This window comes from Xenopus laevis, chromosome 6L (genome assembly GCF_017654675.1).
Source record: "Xenopus laevis strain J_2021 chromosome 6L, Xenopus_laevis_v10.1, whole genome shotgun sequence".
NCBI classification, from domain to species: domain Eukaryota; kingdom Metazoa; phylum Chordata; class Amphibia; order Anura; family Pipidae; genus Xenopus; species Xenopus laevis.
In genome coordinates this window covers 148662181-148688340 of record NC_054381.1, presented here as the reverse complement: position 1 = coordinate 148688340, position 26160 = coordinate 148662181, and the positions used below count along the sequence as shown (strand labels likewise).

At 39.4% G+C, this 26160-nt stretch overlaps 1 protein-coding gene across 3 annotated transcripts; it reads left to right on the top strand.

Moving 5' to 3' along the window:
- The first annotated feature begins 1233 nt into the window (after window positions 1-1233).
- On the top strand, window positions 1234-25892 carry tnfrsf11b.L (tumor necrosis factor receptor superfamily member 11b L homeolog). Of its 3 annotated transcripts, none has more exons than XM_041566618.1 (6): window positions 1234-1623; window positions 18143-18503; window positions 19876-19881; window positions 22289-22471; window positions 23967-24176; window positions 25036-25892. In XM_041566618.1, exons 1-6 carry the CDS (start codon window positions 1591-1593, stop codon window positions 25407-25409), a joined length of 1167 nt encoding a protein of 388 aa, XP_041422552.1. In that variant the 5' UTR covers window positions 1234-1590; the 3' UTR covers window positions 25410-25892. The 3 variants fall into 3 exon arrangements, with proteins under 3 accessions (XP_041422552.1, XP_018123714.1, XP_041422553.1); XM_041566619.1 differs by lacking the exon at window positions 1234-1623 and adding an exon at window positions 17260-17838; XM_018268225.2 differs by lacking the exon at window positions 19876-19881 and having other exon boundaries at window positions 1239-1623.
- Window positions 25893-26160: the final 268 nt, after the last annotated feature.

The window sequence follows — 26160 nt, the reverse complement described above, 5'->3', positions numbered from 1 at the left end:
TTGATCCCAACTAAGATATAATTAATCCTTATTGGAAGCAAAACCAGCCTATTGGGTTTATTTAATGTTTACATGATTCTCTAGTAGACAAGGTATAAAGATCCAAATTACAGAAAGACCCATTATCTGGAAAACCCCAGGTTCGGAGCATTCTGGATAACAGGTCCCATACCTGTATATACAAAATGGCACCAGACTGCGTTACATTGTAGCACAGTGCTCCTTGTTTGTACAACCAATGGGGGACCAAGTATGGGACCTGACCCTTTGATTAAGAATCTCTGCATTAGGGGGGCTTGGAGATGTACTTAAAAAGTAAAACATAAGTGGAGGGTTACAGGTTCTGTATGTCAGACATGGAAAATGATGTGAGACTTTCAACATGTCCCTTTTTAAAATGCCTAAGCACTAACTAGCCCTGATCATTTTTCTGTTAAAGAGATCCATTGTTGATAAAAATTATATATTTACAATTTACAGTATTTTAAATAGACTGTGGGTTTGTCTACTTTGCCTTTCTACCTTTTTATTCTTTTTTTTTTTTTAATCTATGTTATTTTATTTCTGCTAAGGGAGGTGGTATATACAGTTGGTTGCAGAGGGAATAGGAATCCTCTGTTGAAAATATCTAGAATCTTAGCCATGAAATGTGCCAAAACTGCTGTGTTGTACTTTTCCTTATCCAAGTACAAAAGCGATGATATTGTTTTAAAAATGTTAAGGGGCGGTTTTATCATTTTATCAGTTTTCGAATTCGAAGTCGGAGGATTTTATTCATCGTACGATCATATTCCGATCGTAGTACGATCAAACAATTATCATACGATTTTCCTTCGAAACCCAAAATAAAGAAATATGCTCTGGCAGGTCCCCATAGGCTAACATACAATTTCGGCAGGTTTTAGTTGGCGAATTATTGAAGTCGAAGTTTTTTTTAAAGAGACAGTACTTTGATTATCGAATAGTCGAGTGATTTTTACTTCGAATCGAAGTTGAAGTAAATTCAAAGTCGTAGTATCCTATTTGATGGTCGAAGTATCCAAAAATTTACTTTGAGTTTTGAATTTTTTTCCTTCGAAAATTCCCTCGAATTCACTTCGACCCTTGATAAATCTGCCACTAATTGTATTTCCCGAAGCTACACAACTTTATTAAACTTTTATTTTCAGACACAACACAAAATTCAATTCTAGTTGCAGTGTTCCCTTGATGGGTTGCCTTCTGCCCTAACAAATTGGGGGAGCCAGTTACTGCTCCTTGTGACTTTTATTACCAGTATTCCACCTGCTTTAAGTCACACAAAATTGCCAGATTCTCAGCTGGTTGGGGGGGGGGGATTCCAAGCATTGTGATGTCCTGTAGAATTTCCAGGTTCTTATCATTCTGTACATTGGTCTCTGCTCTTCAGGAAGGCAGGAACAGATTAGAATCTTAAATGTGCTTTAAAAAAAAAAACCTCCACTGAGTGTGAGCTCATAACTTCCTGACTGGGGTCTGCGGTGTGTATATAAAGTCTGCTTATGCAAGGGAGGTCTTACAGTCAGTCTGAGAAGGATTGTGTGCTCTTAGCTGCTGAGGTTTCAGACCACAATGTACAGGATGATTAGCTGCACGCTCCTGGTGGTGAGTAGGCTGTGCTCCTTGCACAAACCATGTGGCTGGGTGGGCTCGCAAGGGTTTCAGCTGGTGGTCACGCTGGGCTGCAGTGTAGTCTCCATTCATACAAGGAGGCTTTTCTTCCAGCCACGGTGTCCCAGAAAGCTATTTACCTTGAATGCATTTAAATGGACTTTGCCTTGTTTGTTGAAAGGATGTAAGGAATGAAGGTTAGGATTTAACTCTGCGTGTGCACTGGAGCTTTAGGTAAGGGGAGACATTGCAGATTGGCTTCGGAGTCTGTAGACAAATAGATAAAAAGGTGGGTTATTAACTTATATGTGTGTGTGTGTGTATTAACCATCTGTGTGTTTCTTCAAACACATACTGTATATATCTGCTTCTGACACTAACTGATTGCAGCTGATTTTTAGATTTTCTGTATTATCTAGTTTTCAATGGTACCGGATAGATAGACTGATGATAGATGATAGATAGATAGATAGATAGATAGATAAATAGATAGATAGATAGATAGATAGATAGATAGATAGATAATGAAATGTAGCCAAAGAGTTAAGTAAAAGTGAAGAAAGGGACAGCTTCATGCACAGATAGTGGCAGAAAAGAGATAGATGATAGACATATTAGGTAGAGAGAGAGAGAGAGAGAGAGAGAGAGAGAGAGAGAGAGAGAGAGAGAGAGAGAGAGAGAGAGAGAGAGAGAGAGAGAGAGAGAGGAGATAGAGAGAGAGAGAGAGAGAGAGAGAGAGAGAGAGAGAGAGAGAGAGAGAGAAATAGGAGATAGATAGATAGATTGTAGACATATTAGGTAGATAGATGATAGATAGATAGATAGATAGATAGATAGATAGATAGATAGATAGATAGATAGATATAGGCTGCCATATGGACCTTTAATCATGGGTACATAAATAAATAGAACCTTTTATAGACATAGTACTATGAATTATCACTGACAGCAGTCAGGGCTTATTTGTTGTGTGAAAATTCTATAGATTCTCTGTCCACAATGCACTATGCTCCCTATCTTCTTACAGAATTGCAGTTTCTGTGATAGGAGAAATTAAAAAGGAAAATTGTTATTTACACCCCTAAACTACAAGTCAAAAATTAAGATCAGATCACAGATTTCTAGCCTTATTTAATTACATTGCTGATAAATGCAGAGTTAAAAACTGATAAATGTTCTCTTTCCAATTGCCAAAAAATGAGGCTCATTCAACTTACTAAAATTGAAGCGGCTCTAGTATTTGAGGGAAATGTTATTGCCACTATAAGTTGATTGAATTTAGGGAAACATCATGTTTGTCATGAAGCAGGCAACTTGGCCCCTCTAACTTATTTCATTGAATGTTTGTGAAGATTCTCATTCATCCAGATCATGGTATATCTATAGAATTAAGTCAAATCAACAGGACTGTTTTTTTTTTTTTTGACCAGTTGATTTGACTTATTTCTATAGATATTTTATTGAAGTAAATAATGTTAAGCCATTGCAAAGATACTTGAATAAGCACAGTAATTAAAGGGGAGGTTCGCCTTTGAAATAACTTTTAGTATGATGTAGAGAGTGATATTCTGAGTCAATTTGCAATTGGTTTTCATTTTTTATTATTTGTGGTTTTTGAATTATTTAGCTTTTTATTCAGCAGCTCTCCAGTTTGCAATTTCAGTAATTCCATTGTTATGGTCCAAATGACCCTTGCAACCATGCACTGATTTGAATTAGAGACTGGAATATGAATAGGAGAGGCCTGAATACAAATATGAGTAATAAAAATTAGCAACAATAATACATTTGTAGACTTAAAGAGCATTTGCTTTTTATAAGGGGTCAGCGATGCCCATTTGAAAGCTGCAAAGAGTCAGAAGAAAAAGGTAAATAATTATAAAACTATATAAAAATAAATAATCAAAACCAATTGAAAAGTTGCTTAGAATTGGCCATTCTATAACATACTAAAAGTTACCTTAAAGGTGAACCACCCCTTTAAGTGATATTAAAGGGCCACTATACTCTTTCATCAACTAGTAAGAATCATCAAAATAATCATAAAAATAATTTGATAACCCCTTTAATTCCTGGCAAAAAATGGTCATGTGCCTGGAATCTGTTCTGGAACCCCAGTGCATTAGCTGCAGTCCTCCAGGATGTGCTGACTTCCCCTGGGTCACTTCCTGTCCCGGGTAGAGGAATAAAAGTCAAGCTCCTTGGAAAGCAGCAGCTGCAATGAAATGAAGTTTGGGACCATGCAATTCCATTCTAAACAAATGTAAAGGGATATGGACAAGGAAGGTCCGTGGTGGGGAGCAAGACGGAGGATTTCCTTGCATACTGGAGAATACCCTAAAGCTGCATGAGATATGCCTTGGGTCTTCAAAATAAGTCTAAGCTATAGATATTTTATTGTAGGAGTGCTGAGGGAAAGTGTAGTCATAGGGCGTGGCTAGTCATCAGGTTGACCATCCCGACCCAAGTGGCACAGCATTTACACTAAACAAAGTAGGGCATGTAGAATAGTAGAGCATAAATGAACCAGTATTTCTCTATAATCACGAGAAACATGAATTCAACATGTGAGTCTGGTATTTCCCCAAACTCTCTGTATTAATTGCCCTAAATCCACTAATTACTTCAAAATACAATTGTGAACTAACAATGGAATTTCCCCTTTTTTCCAATACTTGCACAATATGAGCACGTGAATAGATAAAATACCAGCACAGTCCGGAGGCAAAGCTACTGTATAACCAGCAAGAGTCCATGACACCATCCAGCGTGACTGGTTGTAGGGTTATGTGTAACGGAGGTGTAGTTAAGACAAAAATCCCGTTGCTTCATATTTCCTTAGTAAGCTTCTTTTACTTGTTTCTATACAAGAGGTTGGTTTTGTGCAGTGTTCAGCGGAGTTTCATAACAACTGTGGTTTTGGTTTCTGCTATCTTTTCTTAGCTGTGGTATATTAATGACTAAGTAGGTAAAGGCTCTGAAGACTACAGTGTTTTTTTTGCACAATTGCACCTTCCTCCATGGGTTTCACCTGGAAACGTAACTATTTGCATTTCTAGAGCAGAGCAGAAAGAATAGCAGCTTATGTACTATGGTTCTGTCTGCATTAGGCAGTGATAGATACAGACGTAGAAGAAAGTGGGCATCCCATAAAACACCCCCAAGCTTACAAGGCATTTGTTGCCTACAATGGGTTTGGGATAAGGTCTATGACCTCCAGTGACAGAATGTTCCATTGTATTTTATAATCAAGTACTTTGCCTTAATGGGTATCATACATAATGTTATAAAAATAGCTTGAATCTCAGCTGTGGAGGAAACCAGTGCACACAGTGGGTTATAGGAGAACTAAACCCTAAAAAATGAATATGTCTAAAAATGCCATATTTTATAAACTGAACTTATTGCACCAGCCTAAAGTTTCAGCTTGTCAATAGCAGCAATGATCCAGGACTTTAAACTTGTCACAGGGGGTCACCATATTGGAAAGTGTCTGTGACACTCACATGCTCAGTGGGCTCTGATTGGCTGTTGAGAAGCTAAGCTTAGGGGTCGTCACTAATTATCCAGCAGAAAATGAGCTTCCCCTGTAATATAAGCTGATGCTACAGGTTTGCTGATTATTAAATTCTGATGCTAATTGCACTGGTTTCTGTGCTGCCATGTAGTAATTATCTGTATTAATTACTAATCAGCCTTATATGGTGACATTTCTATTCTATGATTACTGGATATTGTTAGTGGGTCCCTAAGCTCAGTAAGTGACAGCAGCACAGAGCATGTGCAGTGAATCAGCAGAAAAGATGATGGGGAGCTACTGGGGCATCTTTGGAGACACAGATCTTCCCTGCTAAAGGGCTGTGGTTGCCGTGGGCTGGTATAGAAGCCCAAAACATAATGTAGAACATTTCTAGCGTACTTCTTGAGTTAGGCTTTAGTTCTTCTTTAAGTTGGGACTGTTTTGCTATAAAGATCTCAGCCATAATGCAAGACATGACTGTTGCACACAATGGGAATCAGACAGTCACCAATGCTTTTGGATAAAAGAATTAGAATCTCAGCCATATAATAGGACAGAACTGCCACTGTTTGAGTGAAAGGATAGAGACATGACACTACATTTACTTATTCAATGTTTTTGTCAACACTTCTCTGTATTAGTAAAGATTTTACAATGTTTTCAGGAACACATGCAACTGCTGTTTTGAAGGTTGCATTACCATCTGTTGAGCAGATGCAGGTCTGCTTGTGGGTGTTGTTGTTTGGCCAAACCTTTAGGAACACTGAATGGAGAGGACTGTTTTATGTACCGAAGAGACATGAAATGCTGGTTCCAATCTCAGAACCAGTCCTGTGTTTGGTATTAATTAAGGGAATCATGTTTTTTATAGGAATGAATAGTGAAAGAAAATGAATTGTAAGTCTTTAGCTGTTTTTGAATGCCAGAGGTCATTCTTTCTATCACCCATTACGTGCACAGTGATAAAGTGCAAAGTGCTGGGTGCATCCTGAGTCCTACTCGAAAGCATGGGCTCCAAAAACCTCTACAGCCCCAGGCCAAAAGGAGCTAAAGGTTTACCTTCTCCTGAACGTTAGGGTGAGCCCCAATCCCTGACCCCCCCCAGCCAAAAGGCACTGACAGGGGCAAGGGTCATTCGTGTCACAGCTAGGGAGAGACCCTTTATCCTAGGGTTCCACTGAAGCTTCCCCCACGGAGCCAAAATCTGAAGCCTGGGGCAGAGCCCAAAAGGACCATCTGCACCCCAAGTTCCAAGTGGAAAAATGTACAGTGTTTGCACACACATATAATACATACATATATGTTATAAATAAGTGCTTAAAAAAGTGCCAAAAACAAGTGCTTTAGGGTAGAGTCCTGCAGTGGGTTGGGTACCTGCATGTTACCCGCAGAAACCTGCGGTACCCTGCGGGTTGCGGGTAGAAGTTCCGGGTATAGACGCGGGTCGGCGGTTCAGCGGGTTTGCGGGTCACGGGTCGGGCCGCAGATCTTCTCAATAGCGATTTTTACTCCTTTTTTCTAATCACTCCTACTTCTGATGATGTCACTTCTGGTTTACAATGACAGCACTTCCTGGTTTACTCCCTTTTTTCTGATCACACCTACTTCCGATGATGTCACTTCTGTTTACGACAGCACTTCCTGATTCTTGATGGTCAGTGGGTTGCGGGTCCGGGTTGCGGATAAGGTACTTGCAGGTTGGGTCGGGTAGCAGGTAAGAATGCGGGTACGGGTTGCGGATTGCAGGTTGCGGGTACAAGTCGGGTACAGGTTCCAAAAAATGGACCTGCGCAGGGCTCTACTTTAGGGCCATGGCCAGAGGCCATATATATAAAACATGTTCTTGCTTGAGTAAATCTATAGCTGTTGATTCACTTCAGCTCATAGCATCTTTATACTTTGCATCGTTGTTTGTTAACAACAATAGGGAAAACTGAATAATATGGGGTTTGTGGAAAGAGTCTGGCTGAGCATACTGGGAGCTCACTTAGGTGACATTGCTTAGAAACATATTTTGTGTACAGACTGTGCTTGTCTGGCACCTCTGCTCTGCCAAGAATTCCTCACATATTTCCTCCTTCTTTGAAGTCTGCTTAATAGAACCTAAGCCTAAAAATGTTTTTATTGATGGTGATTGATGTTCTGTGCCAAGATCTTGCAATATTGAGGTTACTATGGTCCAATGCCCTATAACAGAAAAAGTACTATACCATACTGCTCACTACAGGCCATGGGTGATAGGGATCTTAAATAATATATTGAAAAACATTATTTTATTAAAAACAATCACTGGTATGGGCTGTTGCGGGTCCCTTGCCCTGGAGGGCACCTGTGCAGCTGTACTGGCTATAGGCTCTTTAGCTCTATTGCTGTGCTTTGGGCAGCCAACCAAATTGTTTTACTACACAATCTTTTGCATAGATACATGTGCAGGGCTGGTTGAATCTGACAAAATGAAAAACTGTTCCTCAACGGCTCTAGGTCACCCGATGACCAGCTAGTCACTGGTGTTAAGTTTTGGAAGCCGATACATTAGATAGCTTCAAAAAAGGGTTGGATGGCTTTCTAGTAAGTGAGGAAATACAGGGTTATTGAATATAGTCTTTGCACAAGGTGACCCAGGGACTGGTCCAATTGCCATTTTGGAGTCAGAAAGGAATATTTTCCCCTCTGAGGCAAATTAGAGAGACTTGAGAAGCGCTTTTGCCTTCCTCCGAACTAGCAGTTAATCAGGGTTCACCTAGAAATAAACATTTGAATTGGATAGACGTTTTTTTAATTTAACTTACTATGATACTATGAAATGGATGGTTCAGTATCATCACTACAGAATTTAGAGATCTGAGACTGGCAGGCTGTTTTGAGAAATGTAGGACAATTTACTTTAAGTAAAACGTAATTTCTTTACACTTTGAGGGTGGTGGCAGATGGGGAAATTAGTCGACCAGCGACAAATCTTCGCTTCTGTGGGTGACTAATCTTCCCGAAATGCCTTCCCGCCGGCAAGATTACAAATCGCCGCCGAGATGGCATACAAATTGCTTCGGATTTCCGAAGTCGCACAAAGTTTCCTCGTGAGGCTACTTTGGGCTACTTTGGAAATCCAAAGTGATTTATATGCCATCCTGAAGGCAACTCGTATTCTTGCAGACTGGAAGGCATTTAGGGGAGAAGCAACGATTTGTCACTGGCAGACTAATCTCCCTGTCTGCCACCAACCTGAAAGTGGGGAAAGGACTTCCTGGTAGTCCTGTGACTTTATTTACTCTATTTCTTTTCATGCCAGAGCATGTGATGTCTGATGAATGGCATGCCTTATTAAGCAAAGTCACAAAAGAATCATATCAAGATCAGTAGGACTTAGTCAAGGTTTCACTTGTTTACTTGACTGCATTAGGGGAAGCCCATTAAAGAAGGAACAGTTTAGGTATACTGTAACAGAACCAATAACAATGAAAATGGATGTTATTCTCATTGACTTTTTCTATGTTGTTTATTTCACATGGAGCATTCGGCTGTGTTCAGCCATCTTTTATTTATAGTTGATGGGGATGCACCGAATCCAGGATTTGGTTCAGTTTTCAGCCAGGATTTGGCCATTTTCAGCAGGATTCGGCTGAATCCTTGTGCCTGGCTGAACCGAATCCAAAGAATTGACACAACACTCACTTCATATGATGCAAAAGTTGAGATGTATAAAAAGCAGATTCCTGAACCACATCGTACAACGTTTCAAAGTGTTCGGACTTTGTCAAGCACATGGGTCCAATTGTAACAATAAGATACAAATTGTACAAGACAGGAAAATATTAAAGGGGTATGACATCACCATCCAGTTTAACCCATTAATTAACCTCTTTAGTAACACCTATTTACCTCACCTCCATTACCATGTCCTGACATAGGAAACAAAGCAATGAGGGAAAAACAGTGGACTATTTACAAAAAAACATGTTTAACCCATTGGGCACCAGTGAATTTAACTAATGGATCCACCACGCTTCTCTTTTCCTTAATGCCAACTCACGGTCCCCTCCTTGTCTAGGAGGAGGGATCTCCTCTAATACCATGTACTTAGAGGGGTTGTTCACCTTTACATTAACGTTTAGTATGATGTAGAGGGTGATATTCTGAGACAATTTGCCATTGGTTTTCATTTTTTGTTATCTGTGGTTTTTGAGTTATTTAGCTTTTTATTCAGCAGCTCTTCAATTTGCATTTTCACCAATCTGGTAACTAGGGTCCAAATTCCCCTAGCAACCATGCATTGATTTGAATAAGAGACTGGAATATGAATAGGAGGATCAGAAATAAAAAGTAACAATAGCAATATATTTGTAGGTTTACAGAGCTTTTGTTTTTTAGAAGGGAGTCAGTAACGCCCATTTGAAAGCTGCAAAGAGTCAGAATAAAAAGAAAAATAACTAAAAAACTATAAAAAAATAAACAATGAAAACCATCGAAAAGTTGCTTAGAATTGGCCATTCTATAACATAATAAAAGTTACCTTAAAGGTGAACCACCCCCTTTAACATTCAAATCTGTATGTCCCTTCTCTGTTTAATGCTCCTTCTAATAGTGGATCTATGTTGTGATATACATGTCTTTATCTGCAATGTGGTCTCACCAATGTAGATGAGGCCACATGGACAGACAAGAGAGTATACCACAAATTTCAATAGGCAAGTGAAATGCCCTTTAAGCAGGCAAGGTTTTGGCGAGGCCACAAAGGCCCGGGCCTAGGGCGACAAGTTGGTAGAGGCGGCATGCCACCCAGCTGCTTGCTGAGGAGCACTGTGCCCGCCGCAGGCTCCGCGGCGCTCTCAGGCACAGACGAAACAAGGGGCTTCGAGTCCCCAGTGCACCTAAGGATGCAGCTGGGCGGCATGCTGCCCCTAAAATTTTGCTGCCCGGGCCTTTGTGGTCTCGCCACAAATCCAGCCCTGCTTCTCCACCAGGAAAGGTGCACGGGTGGGGAGTCAGCTGGAGGTAGGGTTGCCACCTGTCCAGTTTTGACTAGGATAGCCCGTTGCCCAGGGTCAAAACTGCCTGCCCAGTTCTCCAAATTAAGAAAACTGGGCAAGATTTCCTATGATTGAAGTGCCGATCAGCCGATCACCATGTCATAGCTCCACCCCTGACATAACAGACAAAAAAAAAGATAAATATATAGGAAGGTATTTTATTCCAGAAAAGTTGGCAACCCTAGCTGGAGGAGGTTTGCGGTATTGGCGGGGGGCCTTAGGGGGTTTTGCGCCAGGGGCAGGAGGCATGGGGGCCCTAAGGCAGCAGCACCAGTGGGCCCCAGGCTCTATGTACAACACAAGCCTGTATGTTTTATACTGTAGTTCAGGAAATCTGGGCCAGAGATTTAATGGGTTATCAGTGTAGTGCAGAGAATAAATGGCTTTTCAGTGCAGATCTAATAAAGGCAGGTTACATTTAGGGAGTATTTCAAGGGCAGACACAGTCAACAGAGAGCCCCTGTGCTGCAGCAGTGAAAGAGCCTCCCCCTTCATGAACCGATTTAGCATAAGTTATTTGTTATTTTATATAACGCCAACAATTTAATCATCACTTTGTATGGATTTCTGAGGGTCCCTGACTGATAGGCTTTATGCCAATTGGTCTATTACTCAGCCTGTTTTAATTCCTGGGAACCCTGTTTCATTGCCCAATTGCTATTTATAAGAGAACATTTCTATGATAAAGAATTCGCAAAGAGAACGCTTGGTGGCACTGTCGATCCAGTATTTCCTCTTTCCGGAATGTTATTCTTTGGATTGAGCATCTGTCTGTACTGAACTGATGTCGACATCTAAAGAAAAAAAAAAACCACCAGTGAGACCACCTGTCTACCTGGCCGCAGGGATAGAAGCAGCGCCTGGGAAGCCGGGATGTCAGTCACTGCTATGCTGCCCGAGGGTGTTGCCTATTTTGGGACCCACAATTCCTGCAGGAAAATAGTGATTAACCTCAGCGCTCAGCAAGGGATTCTGTAGCAGCTGCTTTGTGACAAACTGTATCCAGGGTTGGCCAACGTCATTAAAATCCTTGTCACACGAGCGAGCCAAGACTTGGCCGTCAGTCAGAGAATCATCTAAGTAACTCCTGGTTTATTGTGGGCTGAGGATACTGGGCTGCAGCAGTGAAAGAACCTACCCCTTTATATAACTGCTCAGCATTACAGCATCAAAAGGAAAATTATCTATATACATTAACATTTGTTTGTTCTTTTTTTTAGTTCAAGGGGTAATTTACCTAGAAACTAACCTCATGCTGTAGAAAATGCAGTTGGCAAAGATAAATAAATTTATATACAGGTATGGGACCTATTATCAAAGAATTATTGATCCTGCAGTTTTCCGGATAAGGGATCTTTCTGTAATTTGGGTACATTGTGTACTTAAAATTAATTTACTGATTAAATTAACCCAATGGGATTGTTTTGCCTCTAACAAGATTTTATTATATCTTAGTCTGGATCATGAACAAGGATCCCATCCATTATCCAGACAACTGTTATCCAGAAAGCTCTGACTTACGTGAAGGCTGCCTTAAATAGACTCCATTTTATCCAATTAATCCAAATTTTGAAAAATGATTTCCTTTGTCACTGTAATAATAAAACAGTAGCTTGTACTTGATCCCAACTAAGATATAATTAATCCTTATTTGAAGCAGAACCAGCCTAGTGGGTTTATTTAATGTTTACATGATTTTCTAGTAGACTTCAGTTAAAAGTTCCATATTACAGGAAGATCCGTTATCGGAAAACGCCAGGTCCTAAACATTCTGGATAACAGGTCCTATACCTGTATGTACTCATTATCAGACTCAGTGATAACAATAGATGATCTGACATATTTGGCACTGGATAATACCAATAGAAGAGCTGAGATCATTGGAGCTGAATAGTACTAATAGAGGACCTGAGATATTTGGCAGATATAATATACTTGGGATAATATAGGTTCGATTTTAGATTTCTGTGTTTATTAGTCAGTATTTGAGCTATTTCCAGGTTCAGGGTATAATAAATCTTGAAAAATCTGAGTTTTCTTTTAAAAACCTGAAAAATTTTAGTTTTTTTTTTTTAGATGGGGTCAGTGACCCCCATTTGAAAGCTATACACTCCTTCCTGATTAATAGTTGATTCCATCCTTACGCTATAGTGATAAACAGAATACTGTCTCTAGCAAGCAGGAGTACTGAGTAAATATAATGCTGATAGGGAGTATCACAATGTCTGTACCCATTCTATTAACTCATAGCAAGCAAACACATATAGTACTGACAGGCCTTCTTAACATTTGATTGGTTGCTGTGGGTTACATTACCCTTATGCCTGACCAATGCTGCACTCCGACATTTACAGGTTAGTGGTTCCGATATTGTGGACACATTTATCACTATATCAGGATACAGTCAGAAATTGTATGTAACCTCAAATGAAGAAGGGCCTACAGACAGACTGGAATGGACTGGTGTTTGTAATCAAATGTGCCATGGTAACCAAGCTTTTATAAATTGATTGCAGAGGGGTCAATGACCCTAGTAACTAGACAGATTTTTAGCTGCTGCCTGCTAAGTGGAAGAAACGGCAAGGCTTTGTAGATTCCTCTAATTTTTATAGGTAAATCTAATGCAGGTATGGGATCCTTTATCTGGAAAAGGCTGTCTCCCATAGACTCCATTTTATCCAAATAATGCAAATTTTTTATAAATGATTTCCTTTTTTTCTGTAATAATAAAACAGCACCTTTTACAGGTATGGGATCTGTTATCCAAAAAACCCACTATTCAAAAAGATCCAAATTATGGAATTCTTTTAAAAACTGATTTCCTTTTTCTCTGTAATAATAAAACAGTAGCTTGTACTTGATCCCAACTAAGATATAATTAATCCTTATTGGAAGTAAAACCAGCCTATTGGGTTTATTTCATGTTTACATGATTTTCTAGTACACTTGGGGGCACATTTACTATTGGTCGAATATCGAGGGTTAATTAACCATCGATATTCTGCCGTCAAAGTAAAATCCTTTGATTTCGAATATCGAAGTCGAAGGATTTACCGCATTGTTCGTACGATCAAAGGAAATATCGTTCGATCGAATGATTAAATCCTTCTAATCGAAGGATTTTAATCCATCGATTGAATGATTTTCCTTCGATCAAAAAAAGCTAGGAAAGCCTATGGGGACCTTCCCCATAGGCTAACATTGATGCTTGGTAGGTTTTAGGTGGCAAAGTAGGTGGTCAAAGTTTTTTTTAAAGAGACAGCACTTCGACTATCGAATGGTCAAATAGTCCAATGATTTTTACTTCGAATCGTTCGATTCGAAGTCGAAGTCGTAGTCGAAGTAGCCAAAAAAATACTTCGAAATTCAAAGTATTTTTTATTCTATTCCTTCACTCGAGCTAAGTAAATGTGCCCCTTAAAGTGGGAAGATCCAAGTTACAGAAAGATCCATTATCCGGAAAACACCAGGTCCCCAGCATTCTGATCCAAACTAACATAAAATTAATCCATAGCACAACCAGTCTATTGGCTTTATTTAATGTTTACAAGATTTTCTAGTAGACTCAAGGTATAATGATCCAAATTATGGAAAGATCTGTTATCTGGAAAACCCCATATCCCAAGCATTCTGGATAACAGGTCCCATACTTTGCAATCCACTGGATATGTTTTCAAAATGGAGTTACTCGAGTTTTTCGAAGATACCCACTATAATTGAAGATGCCAGTTTCACTTCAATTGATAAAAGAAAGCAGATATTTGACTATCATTTGCCAGTTATGTACCTGCTTTTCTCTTATGTAAAGCTTGACATTCAATTGTACTTTTACAGAATTACGTAACAGGATAGTAAGTGTATTCCACAGAGTTGATGGAGCCTCACCCTGACTTGGAATTTGTTTTTCACTCCGTGTCAGATTTTCCCCTAACTTTTCATCATTTCTAAACTACCCCCATATAAAGCCTTTACCTAAAATGAACCTACTGTACATTTCAAAGCTCTTTGAACATACAAAGTCCCCATATAATATGAGGAGGATAAAGTATTTCATATTAAGAGCAATACAATAAATAGTTTCAGGAACAGGTTAGTCTTCATTATTTGTTTTTTTTTTATCATTTTTTTAAATTGACTTTGAACTTTGCCTTTCCCATTTGAAAGCTGGAAAGAGTCAAAAGACAAAGGCAAATTATTCAAAAACTATAAAAAAGAAAAAAAATGACAGCCAATTAAAAAGTAGCTTGGAACCATTCAATAACATGCTAAAAGTTAACTTAAACCACCCCTTTAAATATAATGCATGCCCCTTGAACAAAATTGAGCAATGTTATTAATGAGCCGTTTACTGTTGTTTTAAATTGAATTCATGGCATAAACCATTCACAATAATTCACAAACAGACCATTTTTTTCATCATACCCCACTGTGCGAAAATAATACAGAAATTTTGAAGTTCATAGGCAGATCCTCAGCAGACCCACTGATTTATCAAACCCTGAAACTGATCAAAACTAATAGATTTATTAAAAATCCTATGAAATTGAATAGAGAACTGAGACAGACCCCTCTGTGTGTTTTCAGCCTTTACTAAATATGTAGCAAAGTCTTGGCATTCTCTGCTCCCAGGTTTTACGTCACTCCCTTCTCCCCATTTTATTTCTTTTATACAAGATAGTGGCAGTAAATAAATATAACAAGGGGTATATTTTTATGCCAGTTTGTTTATAATTTGTTCTCCTTTAGCAGATATTAATATTCTAAGCAGAAAAGGGGAACTTTAATGATACATTACATGAATATGCTGAACAATTCTTTCTATGTGTGTTTAGAAGGAACTTCAAGGCAGGGAAGTAACTTTTAGCCAGCAGCAAAGATTTAAAAATTGTTTAAAAAAAAAAGGTAAATATTTGTTTCTTTGTAATACACAAGAAGACATTTTATTTAGTTAAAAAATAAAATTAAAATGCAAATTTTAGTTGGGATGCATATATTATATTTACAGAACAATTATATATATATATATATATATATATGTATATAGAAAAAGGAAAAATAGCTGCACTCACTTACTGGAGAAAAAGCCTGGGTGCACACTGCAGAAAAGTCATATACTGTAGAATATCATGTAAAGCAAGGCACTCACAGGTCTTAAAATATGGTGAAAAAGAGATAAAGTTTATTTGTTATTCCAACATTTCGGTCTTCCTTGAGACCTTAGACAAAGGTCTCAAGGAAGACTGAAATGTTGGAATATATATATATATATATTTGTGCGGTATAGGGTTGAGGTTTGCGCGGTCACTCAAATCTGTATGATAAAAGCTGCACTGCTGGTTTTTGTGGATCCACCTGTCCACTGTGTTCAAATATAAGTTTTTTAAAAGGTAGAGTGCGCTATCGATTGCTGATAGATTAATTCCCAGGGACCTGTATAGGGAGACAATATATAGAGTAGTATGCCCAGAAGAGAACCTTTACAGATTTTCTATGGAACTACCCACAGATTTGGTGTTTTGAATGAACGTATATCGTCTCCGATGTGTTCCTGCAATACAGAGGCTTCAAATGGTGTTATATCGTAAGGGCTGCCGGTATCACCCTGCGAGATGTTTTCCACTTACCGGATCGTGGTGAGAAGGGGACTTAGAGTGTAGCGTGTGTTCCTCAAGGTGCCCTGTCGTCCAGGGTTGCGCTTCCTTGTTGGCGAACAGAAAGTATTATCGCCTATTCAGAGCGACTGCTAGACCGGATATTTGCGGCGTCTCTCCACGTATGTTGGCGTTCGTGCCGTTCTTGGATTTCTCCGCTTTGCAGGTTCAGTGGTCCAGAATGTTTGGGGACAAACTTTTCGGCAAAGGTATAAGGATTAATTTCAGATAAATTGTATTTAGTTAGTTCTAGCCCTAGAACTAACTAAATAAAACACGCTACACTCTAAGTCCCCTTCTCACCACGATCCGGTAAGTGGAAAACATCTCGCAGGGTGATACCGGCAGCCCTTACGATATAACACCATTTGAAGCCTCTGTATTGCAGGAACACATCGGAGACGATATACGTTCATTCAAAACACCAAATCTGTGAGTAGTTCCATAGAAAATCTGTAAATTATATCCTTATAAACGGTGAGTTCTGATGTCATCAGTTATAAACGGTGAGTTCTGATGTCATTTCTGTCACATGACTCATTTAAATTTGTGTATTATAATAAATAAAGTACCCCCAGTTGCAAAATATGAGGATATTAGAAGTTACCTCGGAGTTCCATGACCTGTATAAAAACACTCGGCCTTCAGCCTCGTACTTTTATATGGTCATGAAACTCCTCGGTAGCTTATAATATCCTTATATTTTACAAGAGGGGGTACTTTATTCACTATATAATACACAAGAGTCATGAATATCTTGTAAATTATATCCTTACGGTGAGTTCTGATGTCATCAGTTATAAACGGTGAGAAGTGATGTCATTTCTGTCACATGACTCACGGAAACTTGTGTATTATAATAAATAAAGTACCCCCAGTTGCAAAATATGAGGATATTAGAAGTTACCTCAGAGTTCCATGACCTGTATAATAGTTTTTATGTGGTCACGAAACTCCTCTGTAACTTATAATATAGTGAATAAAGTACCCCCTCTTGTAAAATATAAGGATATTATAAGTTCCCGAGGAGTTTCATGACCATATAAAAACATGAGGCCGAAGGCCGAGTGTTTTTATACAGGTCATGGAACTCAAAGGTAACTTCTAATATCCTCATATTTTGCAACTGGGGGTACTTTATTTATTATAATACACAAATTTCAGTGAGTCATGTGACAGAAATGACATCAGAACTCACCGTTTATAACTGATGACCTCAGAAGTCACCGTTTATAAGGATATAATTTACAGGATATTCATGGCTTTTGTGTATTATATAGTGGATAATGTACCCCCTACTGTAATTTATAAAGATATTATGTTACCGAGGAGTTATGTGACCATATAAAAGCACGAGGCCGCAGGCCGAGTGCTTTTATACAGGTCACATAACTCTGAGGTGACTATTAATATCTTTATAATTTTCTGTAGGGGGTACATTATCTATTATAATCTACAGTGTTTTTACTTTTTTTATTGTCTCCCTGTGTGATTCTTCTCCTTTAAACTAAGTTCTGTGGCATTCTGACCACATGGTTGCAGTCATTTGGCTTTAAGCTAAAAAGTGGCAGAAGGGGAAAGGCACGAAGGGTGTAAAATGCAGGGGGGTGGGCAACTCCAGAGATGAACTGAGTGAGATAAACAGAGAGGAGATTGATGGCACAAGAGGGACGTGAGTGGGAGGGACAGACGCAGCGAGACTAAAGTATGAAGCTGGGGGGTGGGAGCAGCAAACAGATCGAGACAAAGAGTAACAGGGTGATGGAGTGTGACGAAGAAGGAGGGGGGAGCAGTAGAGAGAGGCAGACGGAGCAATATTGAAGTTACCTGGATTGGAGCGCTGAAGAAACAGGAGCAAACGGTGACAGGGTGTGGGAGGGGCAGAGGGAGGAGGAGCGGAAGAGGAAGCCCGAGGCAGACGAAGCAAGATCAGTAATGGAGGGGGAACAGAAGAGGAAGAGAGACACTGAGGGAGCAAGCATCAGAGGGTGGGAGACAAATGGAGAACGGAGAGGTAGGAAAGGCAGCACGACCTTAATAGGAGGCGCGAGAGAGCAGGCAGCGTGAAGGCGGAAGTGAGGCAGACAAAGCAGGAGGAAAGCTGTAGGGAGAGTGCAGCACTGATAGCTGCTGACGCATTAAGCTATAATCGGCGCGTTCCGACGTCAGAACGCGCCGTTTATAAGGATATAATTTACAGTCTGGTCCCATAGGGAAATGACCAGACTGTAGATTATATCCTTATAATTTACAAGAGGGGGTACTTTATTCACTATAAATAATCAAATGTGTAATGTGTCATTTTTAATCTCTTGCAGCTGCTGCACATATCTATTGTAAAAGGAAATTCAGCACCAAAGTACAGCCACTATGACCCAAGCACGTCTATGTATTTGCAATGTGACCAGTGCCCGCCAGGAATGTATATTAAGCAGGACTGTACCACTGAGAAGAATACGGAGTGTGCTCCATGCCCTTCCAATCATTACTCTGACACATGGAACTCCAACACTGAATGTTACTTCTGCAATGTGGTCTGCAAAGAGCTTCAGTATATAAAGCAAGAATGCAACGGCACCCACAACAGGCTGTGCGAGTGTGCTGCAGGACTCTACTTGGACCTAGAATTCTGTGTACCTCACAAAGAGTGCCACCCGGGCTATGGAGTAGTGCAAGAAGGTTTGTTCTTTTGGCTGTTTTTGTCTGTTATTCTGTGTTTCTAGGAGTCAGTATTTGACAATGGTAGAGCTTTGAAGCACAGCCCATGTGTTCTGAAGCAATATGGCAATAGGAAAAAGAAGGATAAGTGGCTATGGTCATCACTTCACTTCAAAAGTCCCCTTTATATATAGATAATAATTCAATATATATGTATAGCCAAGTCAGCACCCAATAATTCTCTCTATACTAGAAGTGTAGTTGTATCTATCTATCTGTCTGTCTGTCTGTCTATCTATCATCTCCCCCTCTCAATCTATCTATCTATCTATCATATGTCTATCTATTTATCTATCTATTTATCATCTATCTATGTATTTATCATCTATCATCTTTCTATATCCTATCTATTTATTTATTTATCTCTCTATGTATTTGTCATCTATCTATCCATCTCTCTATCATTTATCTATCATCTATCTATATCTATCTATTAATCATCTGTTGATCTATCTCTCTTTATCTATCCACCTGTCTTTCTGGCCATCTATCTATCATCTATCTATCTCTTCCCCTATCTATCTATTTATTTATTTATCTCTCTATCTATTTATCATCTATCTATCTATCTATCTATCTATCTATCATCTGTCTATCCATCTATCCATCTATCTATCTATCATCTATCTATCTATCTATCTATCTATCTATCTATCTATCTATCTATCTATCTATCTATATATCATCTATCTATCATCTATTTATCTATCTATCAATTATCTATCTATCTATCATCTATCTATATATCATCTATCTATCTATCAATTATCTATCTATCTATCTATCATCTATATATCATCTATCTATCTATCAATTATCTATCATCTGTTGATCTATATATCTCTGTATATCCATCTGTCTATCTGTCCATCCATCCATCCATCCAGCTACCATCAATCTATCTATATCTATCTGTTGCTTTCTCTCGCTATATCATTCCGTCCGTCTACCCGTCCGTCTATCAGTCCGTCTATCCGCCCGTCTATCAGTCCATCTATCCATCTGTCTGCCTATCTCTGTCTGTCTGTCTAAACAATAAAAGCCAGTATACATTATAATTTTGTGTGTGTTCTTAGTTTTGCTGTTCTCATGACTTATACCCTTGCTAACTGCATGACTATGGGTACAGACAGCTTCTAGTCTTAATAATCCATATTAAATCTGTGAATATACAGAAAGGGCACGGTGCATTTTAGTCAGGTGATTATATACTGTAGCTGAAGTATTTTTAAACTGAGCTTAAGGTTTAGCTAAAGATATACTGTAATTATATCAAAAACTTTCATGTTTGTTTTTATGGCCTACATTGTTTGGAACGTGGGTCTGCGTGCAGCCAAAGGTTGGTTTCATAAGATAACACTGTTCTATTGGGATCATTTCATTTTGTTTTCAATTCTGCATGACCAAAGTGTATGAAAATGTCTAATGTGTTAAGACTAATGTGAGGTTTTCTGTTTTACACTGACATTACTAAAGCTGGCCATAGATGTTGAGAGTTTTAAAAGATCTGATCATTATTGTGAGACCACAATAATCTCGGAACGATCGTACGAATTGTCCATCAGCTAAAAAGACCAATTTGGCAGGAAAACAAAGAGTAGCTGCCTGTTTATCCCTGCAAACATAGATAGATTGCACTGGGACCGACAAAGATTTTTAACCTGGCCAATCAATTTCCTGACAGATGTCGGCTGAAAAATCATAAGATGTTCGATCGTTCGAATCCAACTAACCGCACGATAATTTCGAAGCATTGGTCGGACTTCACTGAAATCGGTCGTTCGGCAAGAGAAATCTTTGCGTCTATGGGGAGCTTAAGAAACAGTTACCATGTCTTTGTCTTCCATATCACATGAAGAAGTATTCAGTTACACAGGTGTTTAGTTTCAAAGTGCCCATCCTGACCTGACTATGATTTTAACTTTACTCACTCAAGATTCTGAGTAACTTCAATGCACAATGCATGGAAAGTGCTCAGAACTAGCAGAGATAGCAGCTACATACTGAGATCTGATACTGGTTGCATAAGCCTTAGAGCATAGAAGGTCACTAAGATATTATTTCTCACCATCATCACTTCCATGTCTTAGAGTTCCATTTATCAACATTCTCATTTTAGTGGTTTTAGAGGTTTTTGAAACCACGGATAAACTAATTTTCTCTAAAACCACAAATGCCATATCATTTATTAAAAGATCAGAATATAAAAAGCGTGGATTTAAAAAAATGCACTAAAAGGTGCACTAAAAAATACGAAAACCTTGAAAAACTCAAAATGTTCACATTTTTCAGACAATTACTACTGAAAAATCAGAAAACCTCAAAGTCCATATGGCTAAAAAAAGGTTCAGTAGGCTCAGTGCAACTCCCATTGACTTCTGAAAGGATCTCGACTGCTTTTACTTGTTGAAGTTTCTCATGCTTTTTATACTTGATTAATCTTGATTTTTTAGGGTCTTACAGGAATTTTAAAAACCATGAATTGTTAGAGAAAAAAATAGTTAGAATTGAAGTAAATTGGCCCCTGAGACTACTCTTTTAAGATACACAGCTCCAGAATCTCCTAATCCACTGAAAGTTTGTTATGTAGCAATTGCTAGTAAAGTATCCCATAGGAGTAACCCTCTCATGGAGGTCACCCACTAAGACAAGGCAGTGATCCCCCACCAATGGCTCACCCCATAAGACACTGATCCCCAACCAGTGGCTCACCCCCTAAGACAGCGATCCCCAATCAGTGGAGGTTGCTTCCAGTGACCTCAAAGCAGGTGCTTATTTTTGAGGCAAGTTTTGGTTGTATAAAATCTAGCTGTACTGTCAGATAGAACCTCTTGAAGACTGCCAGTGCACACTAATAAATAGTCAATCACAGCCCTTATTTGGCTTCCTCAGGGACTTTTGCTCCCTAACTCTTCTTAGTTTGAATGTGGCTCACAGGCAAAAGAGGTTGGGGACCCCTGTCCTAAGATCTTCATGTGATTCCTATGCATTTAAGAGCTGAGAATTTTGCTTCCTCCATGACCCATAAACACTGCTAAACAACAGTGCCAATAAGTCTTTAAAGGTCAGTTTTAGAGAACAGGAATGGATGACCAAATACTGTAGACATATATAATTGATAGGGACATAAAAACCATTAAATGAAGCATTAATTACCAATATCTAGCAGATGAGATAAGAAGCATCTAGACCTCCTGATAAATCTGTAAAACATTTCAGGACTCATCCAAACAGCTTCATGGGTTTATTCCTATTGAATGAACTATACTAGTGAAACATTTTTGAGATTGCCACGCGAGTCCATTTGCTTCAAATCTCTTCTTCGTAGAACGTAGTGTAGCAGACAACATTTCATGACCTTGATGAATGAAAACCTTCATAGATGTAAATTGCCAACTTCCTATACACAATTAAATTGCAGCAGGGACATACAAAAAAATAGTTGAGGGAGTTACATCTGGAACAGCCACATTTCCAAAAACCATAATAATTTGTAGACTTAGATTACATTTCTATAATACAATACAGGAATGCTTCAGACTTTGATGGCATGACAAAATGCATATACAACAAATGAACTAAATGATGTTGTTGGGTCACTGCATATTGTAGTCCCTTTTTTGAAGTTTTTTAAAAAAAAAAAATGTCTGAGAGATTCAATATTGTTTCTGCTCCAAATGGTACTGAAGTCAAGATAATATTGAATCCACACCCTTATGTACTGTATATTTTATTCTTTTGTGCAGGAACACCTGAAAGTGACACTGTTTGTAGACCATGTCCTGAAGGAACATTCTCAGATGCAACATCAGCAACTGCAAGATGCCAGAGACACACAGACTGCAAAAAGCTGGGCATCAAGGTGGTCTACCAGGGTGATTCAGAACATAATGCACTGTGTCAGCCTGATGGATCATTCTGTGAAATAGGTAACATAAATGAAGTGTATTGTTTATTGGGGGACACTGCTTATCAAACTGTTTGGCTATTTTACTGAATATCCCTCTACAATAAAGACTATCCTTGTCTAAAGTTGGCCATATGAGTAAAGATCTGCTCATTTGGTGAGGTCAACAAATGAGCAGATCTTTCCCAATATGCAGCGTCGGACTGGGGGGCCCCAGCCGCAAAGTTCTCATTGCACTCCCCCCTCCCTTCCCTGGAGCGCACGCACACTTGTACCTTTTCTGTGCATCAGCGTGACCAGGTTCATGGAGAAGGTGCAGAGAAGAGTTCTGGGAGCAGATCTGGGGGGCCCCATACCATCCCTAGCCCCAGCTGCAAAGTTGTCTCTGACCTACCCCTTCCCGGAGCGCACGCACACGTGTTCCCATTCTGCGCGACTGGGTTCAGGGAGGAAGTGCAGAGAGAGGAGTTTAGGGAGCGGATCTGAGCCAGTGGGGCCCAAAAGAGGCCGGGCCCACCGGGTTTTTTCCCGACCCTGCCAATATGCTCACATTGAGTTGGGCGATATTGGCTAATCCGATCGTTTTGCACTTGGGCAACAGAAAAGGCAAATATATAGTGAGATCAGCAAGCTTGCTGACTGATGCTTTCCTGGGCATTGTAATGTGGCCATTATTAGTGATTGGTGGTACAATGTATTGTAGGATGCTTGAGGCTTCAAATTTGAAAGCAAAGAAAACTTTTAAGTCATGCGTATGTAGTCTGCAAGCCTCTGGTTGGGCTGCAAGTTGAGCATCCTTTCTGGGGTCATGTTATATAAGGTCTAATGAGCTCTTGCAATTAATCAGCAGGTAGCATTTACTCGTCACCTGTTTAAAAGTAGGTTGAATGGGTTACCGAACCATGACAAACTTAGCACATTCAGTAGTTTTAGTAGCACAAGATAATGATGCATGAGATTGTGGGCCAGTTCATATCTGCCCTGCTCTGCTCTAAAGAGTTGCTGTACTGTTGGGAAAAATAGACCATTCCTATAATTAGTCTTAAATAGTGATGGTTGAATTTATTCGCCGGGTGTGAATTTGCGGCGAATTTCCACGTTTCGGCGGCCGCGACAAAGTTTTTTTGGCGCTGGCGACAATTTCAACCCCATCACTAGTCTTAAACATCCTGCCATATTTTTGGTCAGAGCTTTAGTTGTTTCTCAAGGAATCCTGCATGTCTTAATACAATCTAAAACACCATTTTAGGATATGATTGTGTCAAGATATATTTAAAGCAATGTACTTTTTTTAGGCAAACTGCCCCTAAACCACCCTCAGACTAGTGCTACTTACTCCTAGGGTTAGGGACACGTCTGTAGGTCACAATAAGCTGGAGCCATTTTGATCCTTCAATAGACTGCAGTACAAACTGTGTGATTGCCCATGCATGCAACCTCTGGTAGGATTGCACCACATTTAATAAAAATAAAAGATAAACATCCCTGATTTAATTTCCCATTTGCTTTCCCTTCAGACATCACACTTTGTGAAGAAGCTTTTTTCCGATTCGTTCCTAACAATTGGTTAACAGTGATTGCTCAAACATTGCCAAGCACCATGATCTCATCGCAACCTATAGATGGTGTTCAAGAGAAGTTGTACCCTCAAGAACAGAAGTTTCACGTGTTGAAATTATGGAAAGATCACAACAGAGAAAGTGAATCAGGCAAATTTTTGTTTCAAGGTAAGGCATCATGAATACTTTTAACACTTGAGAAGAGATTTGTAATAGTTTACCCTGGTGGTCTAGTGGCTTACCCTGGTAGTCTAGTGGCTGGCGGGGGCGTGGAGGCGCCTTCATTGCCAGTTCTCCTATGAGAACCCCCTGGTTTCACGCGCCGGCGTGATGACGTCATCCTGCTTTGGTGCGAAATTCAAACGTATTTAAAGGGACTTCGGATTTGAATCAGTTGCCTGTTGTTAGGTCTAACTTGTTTAGTTCCTGGGTGCTTATTCTTCGTGAAGCCTATTGTATATCCTGGTATTGACCCTTGCCTGCCTGACTATTCTGAACTCTGCAATCCTGACCCTAGTCTGACTGACTATTCCAAAGTCTCCAATCCTGACCCTTGCCTGCCTGCCTGTTTATGCTGAATTCTCCAATCCTGATCCTTGCCTGTCTAACTATCCTGAGAACTCTGCCTGTATTGACCCGGCCTGTCTGACCACAATATTCAGTTTGATCCTTCTGAGTTGTGTTGCTTTCCATCCTAAATCCTTGGTAAAACAATCATGCCCCTTTGCTCATCCAGAACCCTTGCTTGGCTCTTCTCTATTAAGACCTGGTGGCATCCGATTAGCGGATGGCTCCTCCCAAAGTGAAAGGCGGCTGCTACAGGTGGAGGCTGAGCTGAGACCAGGGAGCCTAGCACTTGTTCTGGATTTAGGGAGCCGATAGTGACAAGATTTGGGGAAGTTCTTGTCTTGATACCTCTATATACGTTTAGTCGTGCAGCTGTCCTCAATGAGCACTCTGGACACTACCGTTGACAAAGCAACACTGAAAATGTAGGAAAATGTCATCTTTCCTTTATCTTCTGCAGATCTCCAAGTTTGTGAGAAAAGAGTATCAAAGCAAATTGGCCGTTTGAACATGACTACTAGTCAACTGTGGACTTTAATGCAAAGCTTGCCTGGAAAGAAGATCAGCAAAGGGGAGGTAGAGACCACAGTGAAGGTTTGCAGGCAACCCGACCAAGTCTTAAAGCTCCTCAATCTGTGGAGGAACAAAAATGGCGGTGATACCATCAACCTCCTTAAGGTCATCAAAACCAGTCGGCTTCCCAAAATGTTGCGTAGGACCATTAAGAAACTTGAAAGATTTCTTAATAGTGATGCAATGTACAGACTGTACCAGAAATTGCTTTTGGAAATATTTGGAAGCCAAACGCAACCGGCTAAGGTGGACTATAAATAAGTGTTTTTTTACCCAGAAACTGGAATTCTATTCTGGTGTCTACTGAATAAGCTCTTAATTTATGAGTGTGTATGTATAAAGATATAAATATATGTAGATAAATATAAAGTGTGTAAGTGCGTGAGTATTTTTATCATAGGTGACTTCATTACCTGGAAGTATGCTTGTTTGTGTGTATTTAATAAAAGGAACCTCTTCCTGGGGCCACATAGTTGACAAAAGTTGACTTTCCGAATTTCATTTCAGTTCTCTGTATTTATTACCCTTTTTTATTATAGAAATTTATTTTAACTTATTTGTACGGAAATCCATATTCAGTTGGATGTATATTCTGCTGTGTCAAGTCTCACATCTTCTTTCTTACTACACTTGTATTCTCGTGTAATTGTTTTAGATTTTTACAGGAGGTTGTAAAAGTTTTTTTTTCCATTGAACTGTATGTGATTTTATTTACAAAAAGTAAATGATTGACAATTAATAAGACCTTGTATTGTCAGTATTTTTTTTTGCAAGAATGGGGAACAAAGTTCTTGAGGGTTGTGGAGCCAAGCATCTCCGGAGGGCCATCGACATAATCTGTAAATAACTTGCATACAAATGTAGGCATACATGTTTTATAAAAAATACCCTCTACTGCAAAATATAAGGATATTCTAAGTCACCAATGAGTTCCATGTCCATGTAGAAGCATGAGGCTGAAGGCCAGGGCATTTACCTGCTGGTTATCAGGCAAACCTGAGAATTCTTCACT

Excerpts from the sequence above, each read along its gene's own strand:
- tnfrsf11b.L (XM_041566618.1), top strand. The coding sequence starts at position 1,591 with ATGTACAGGATGATTAGCTGCACGCTCCTGGTG. Across the intron at positions 1,624-18,142 it reads TTAGCTGCACGCTCCTGGTG|CTGCTGCACATATCTATTGT; the intron begins GTGAGTAGGCTG and ends AATCTCTTGCAG. Across the intron at positions 24,177-25,035 it reads AGGCAAATTTTTGTTTCAAG|ATCTCCAAGTTTGTGAGAAA; the intron begins GTAAGGCATCAT and ends TATCTTCTGCAG.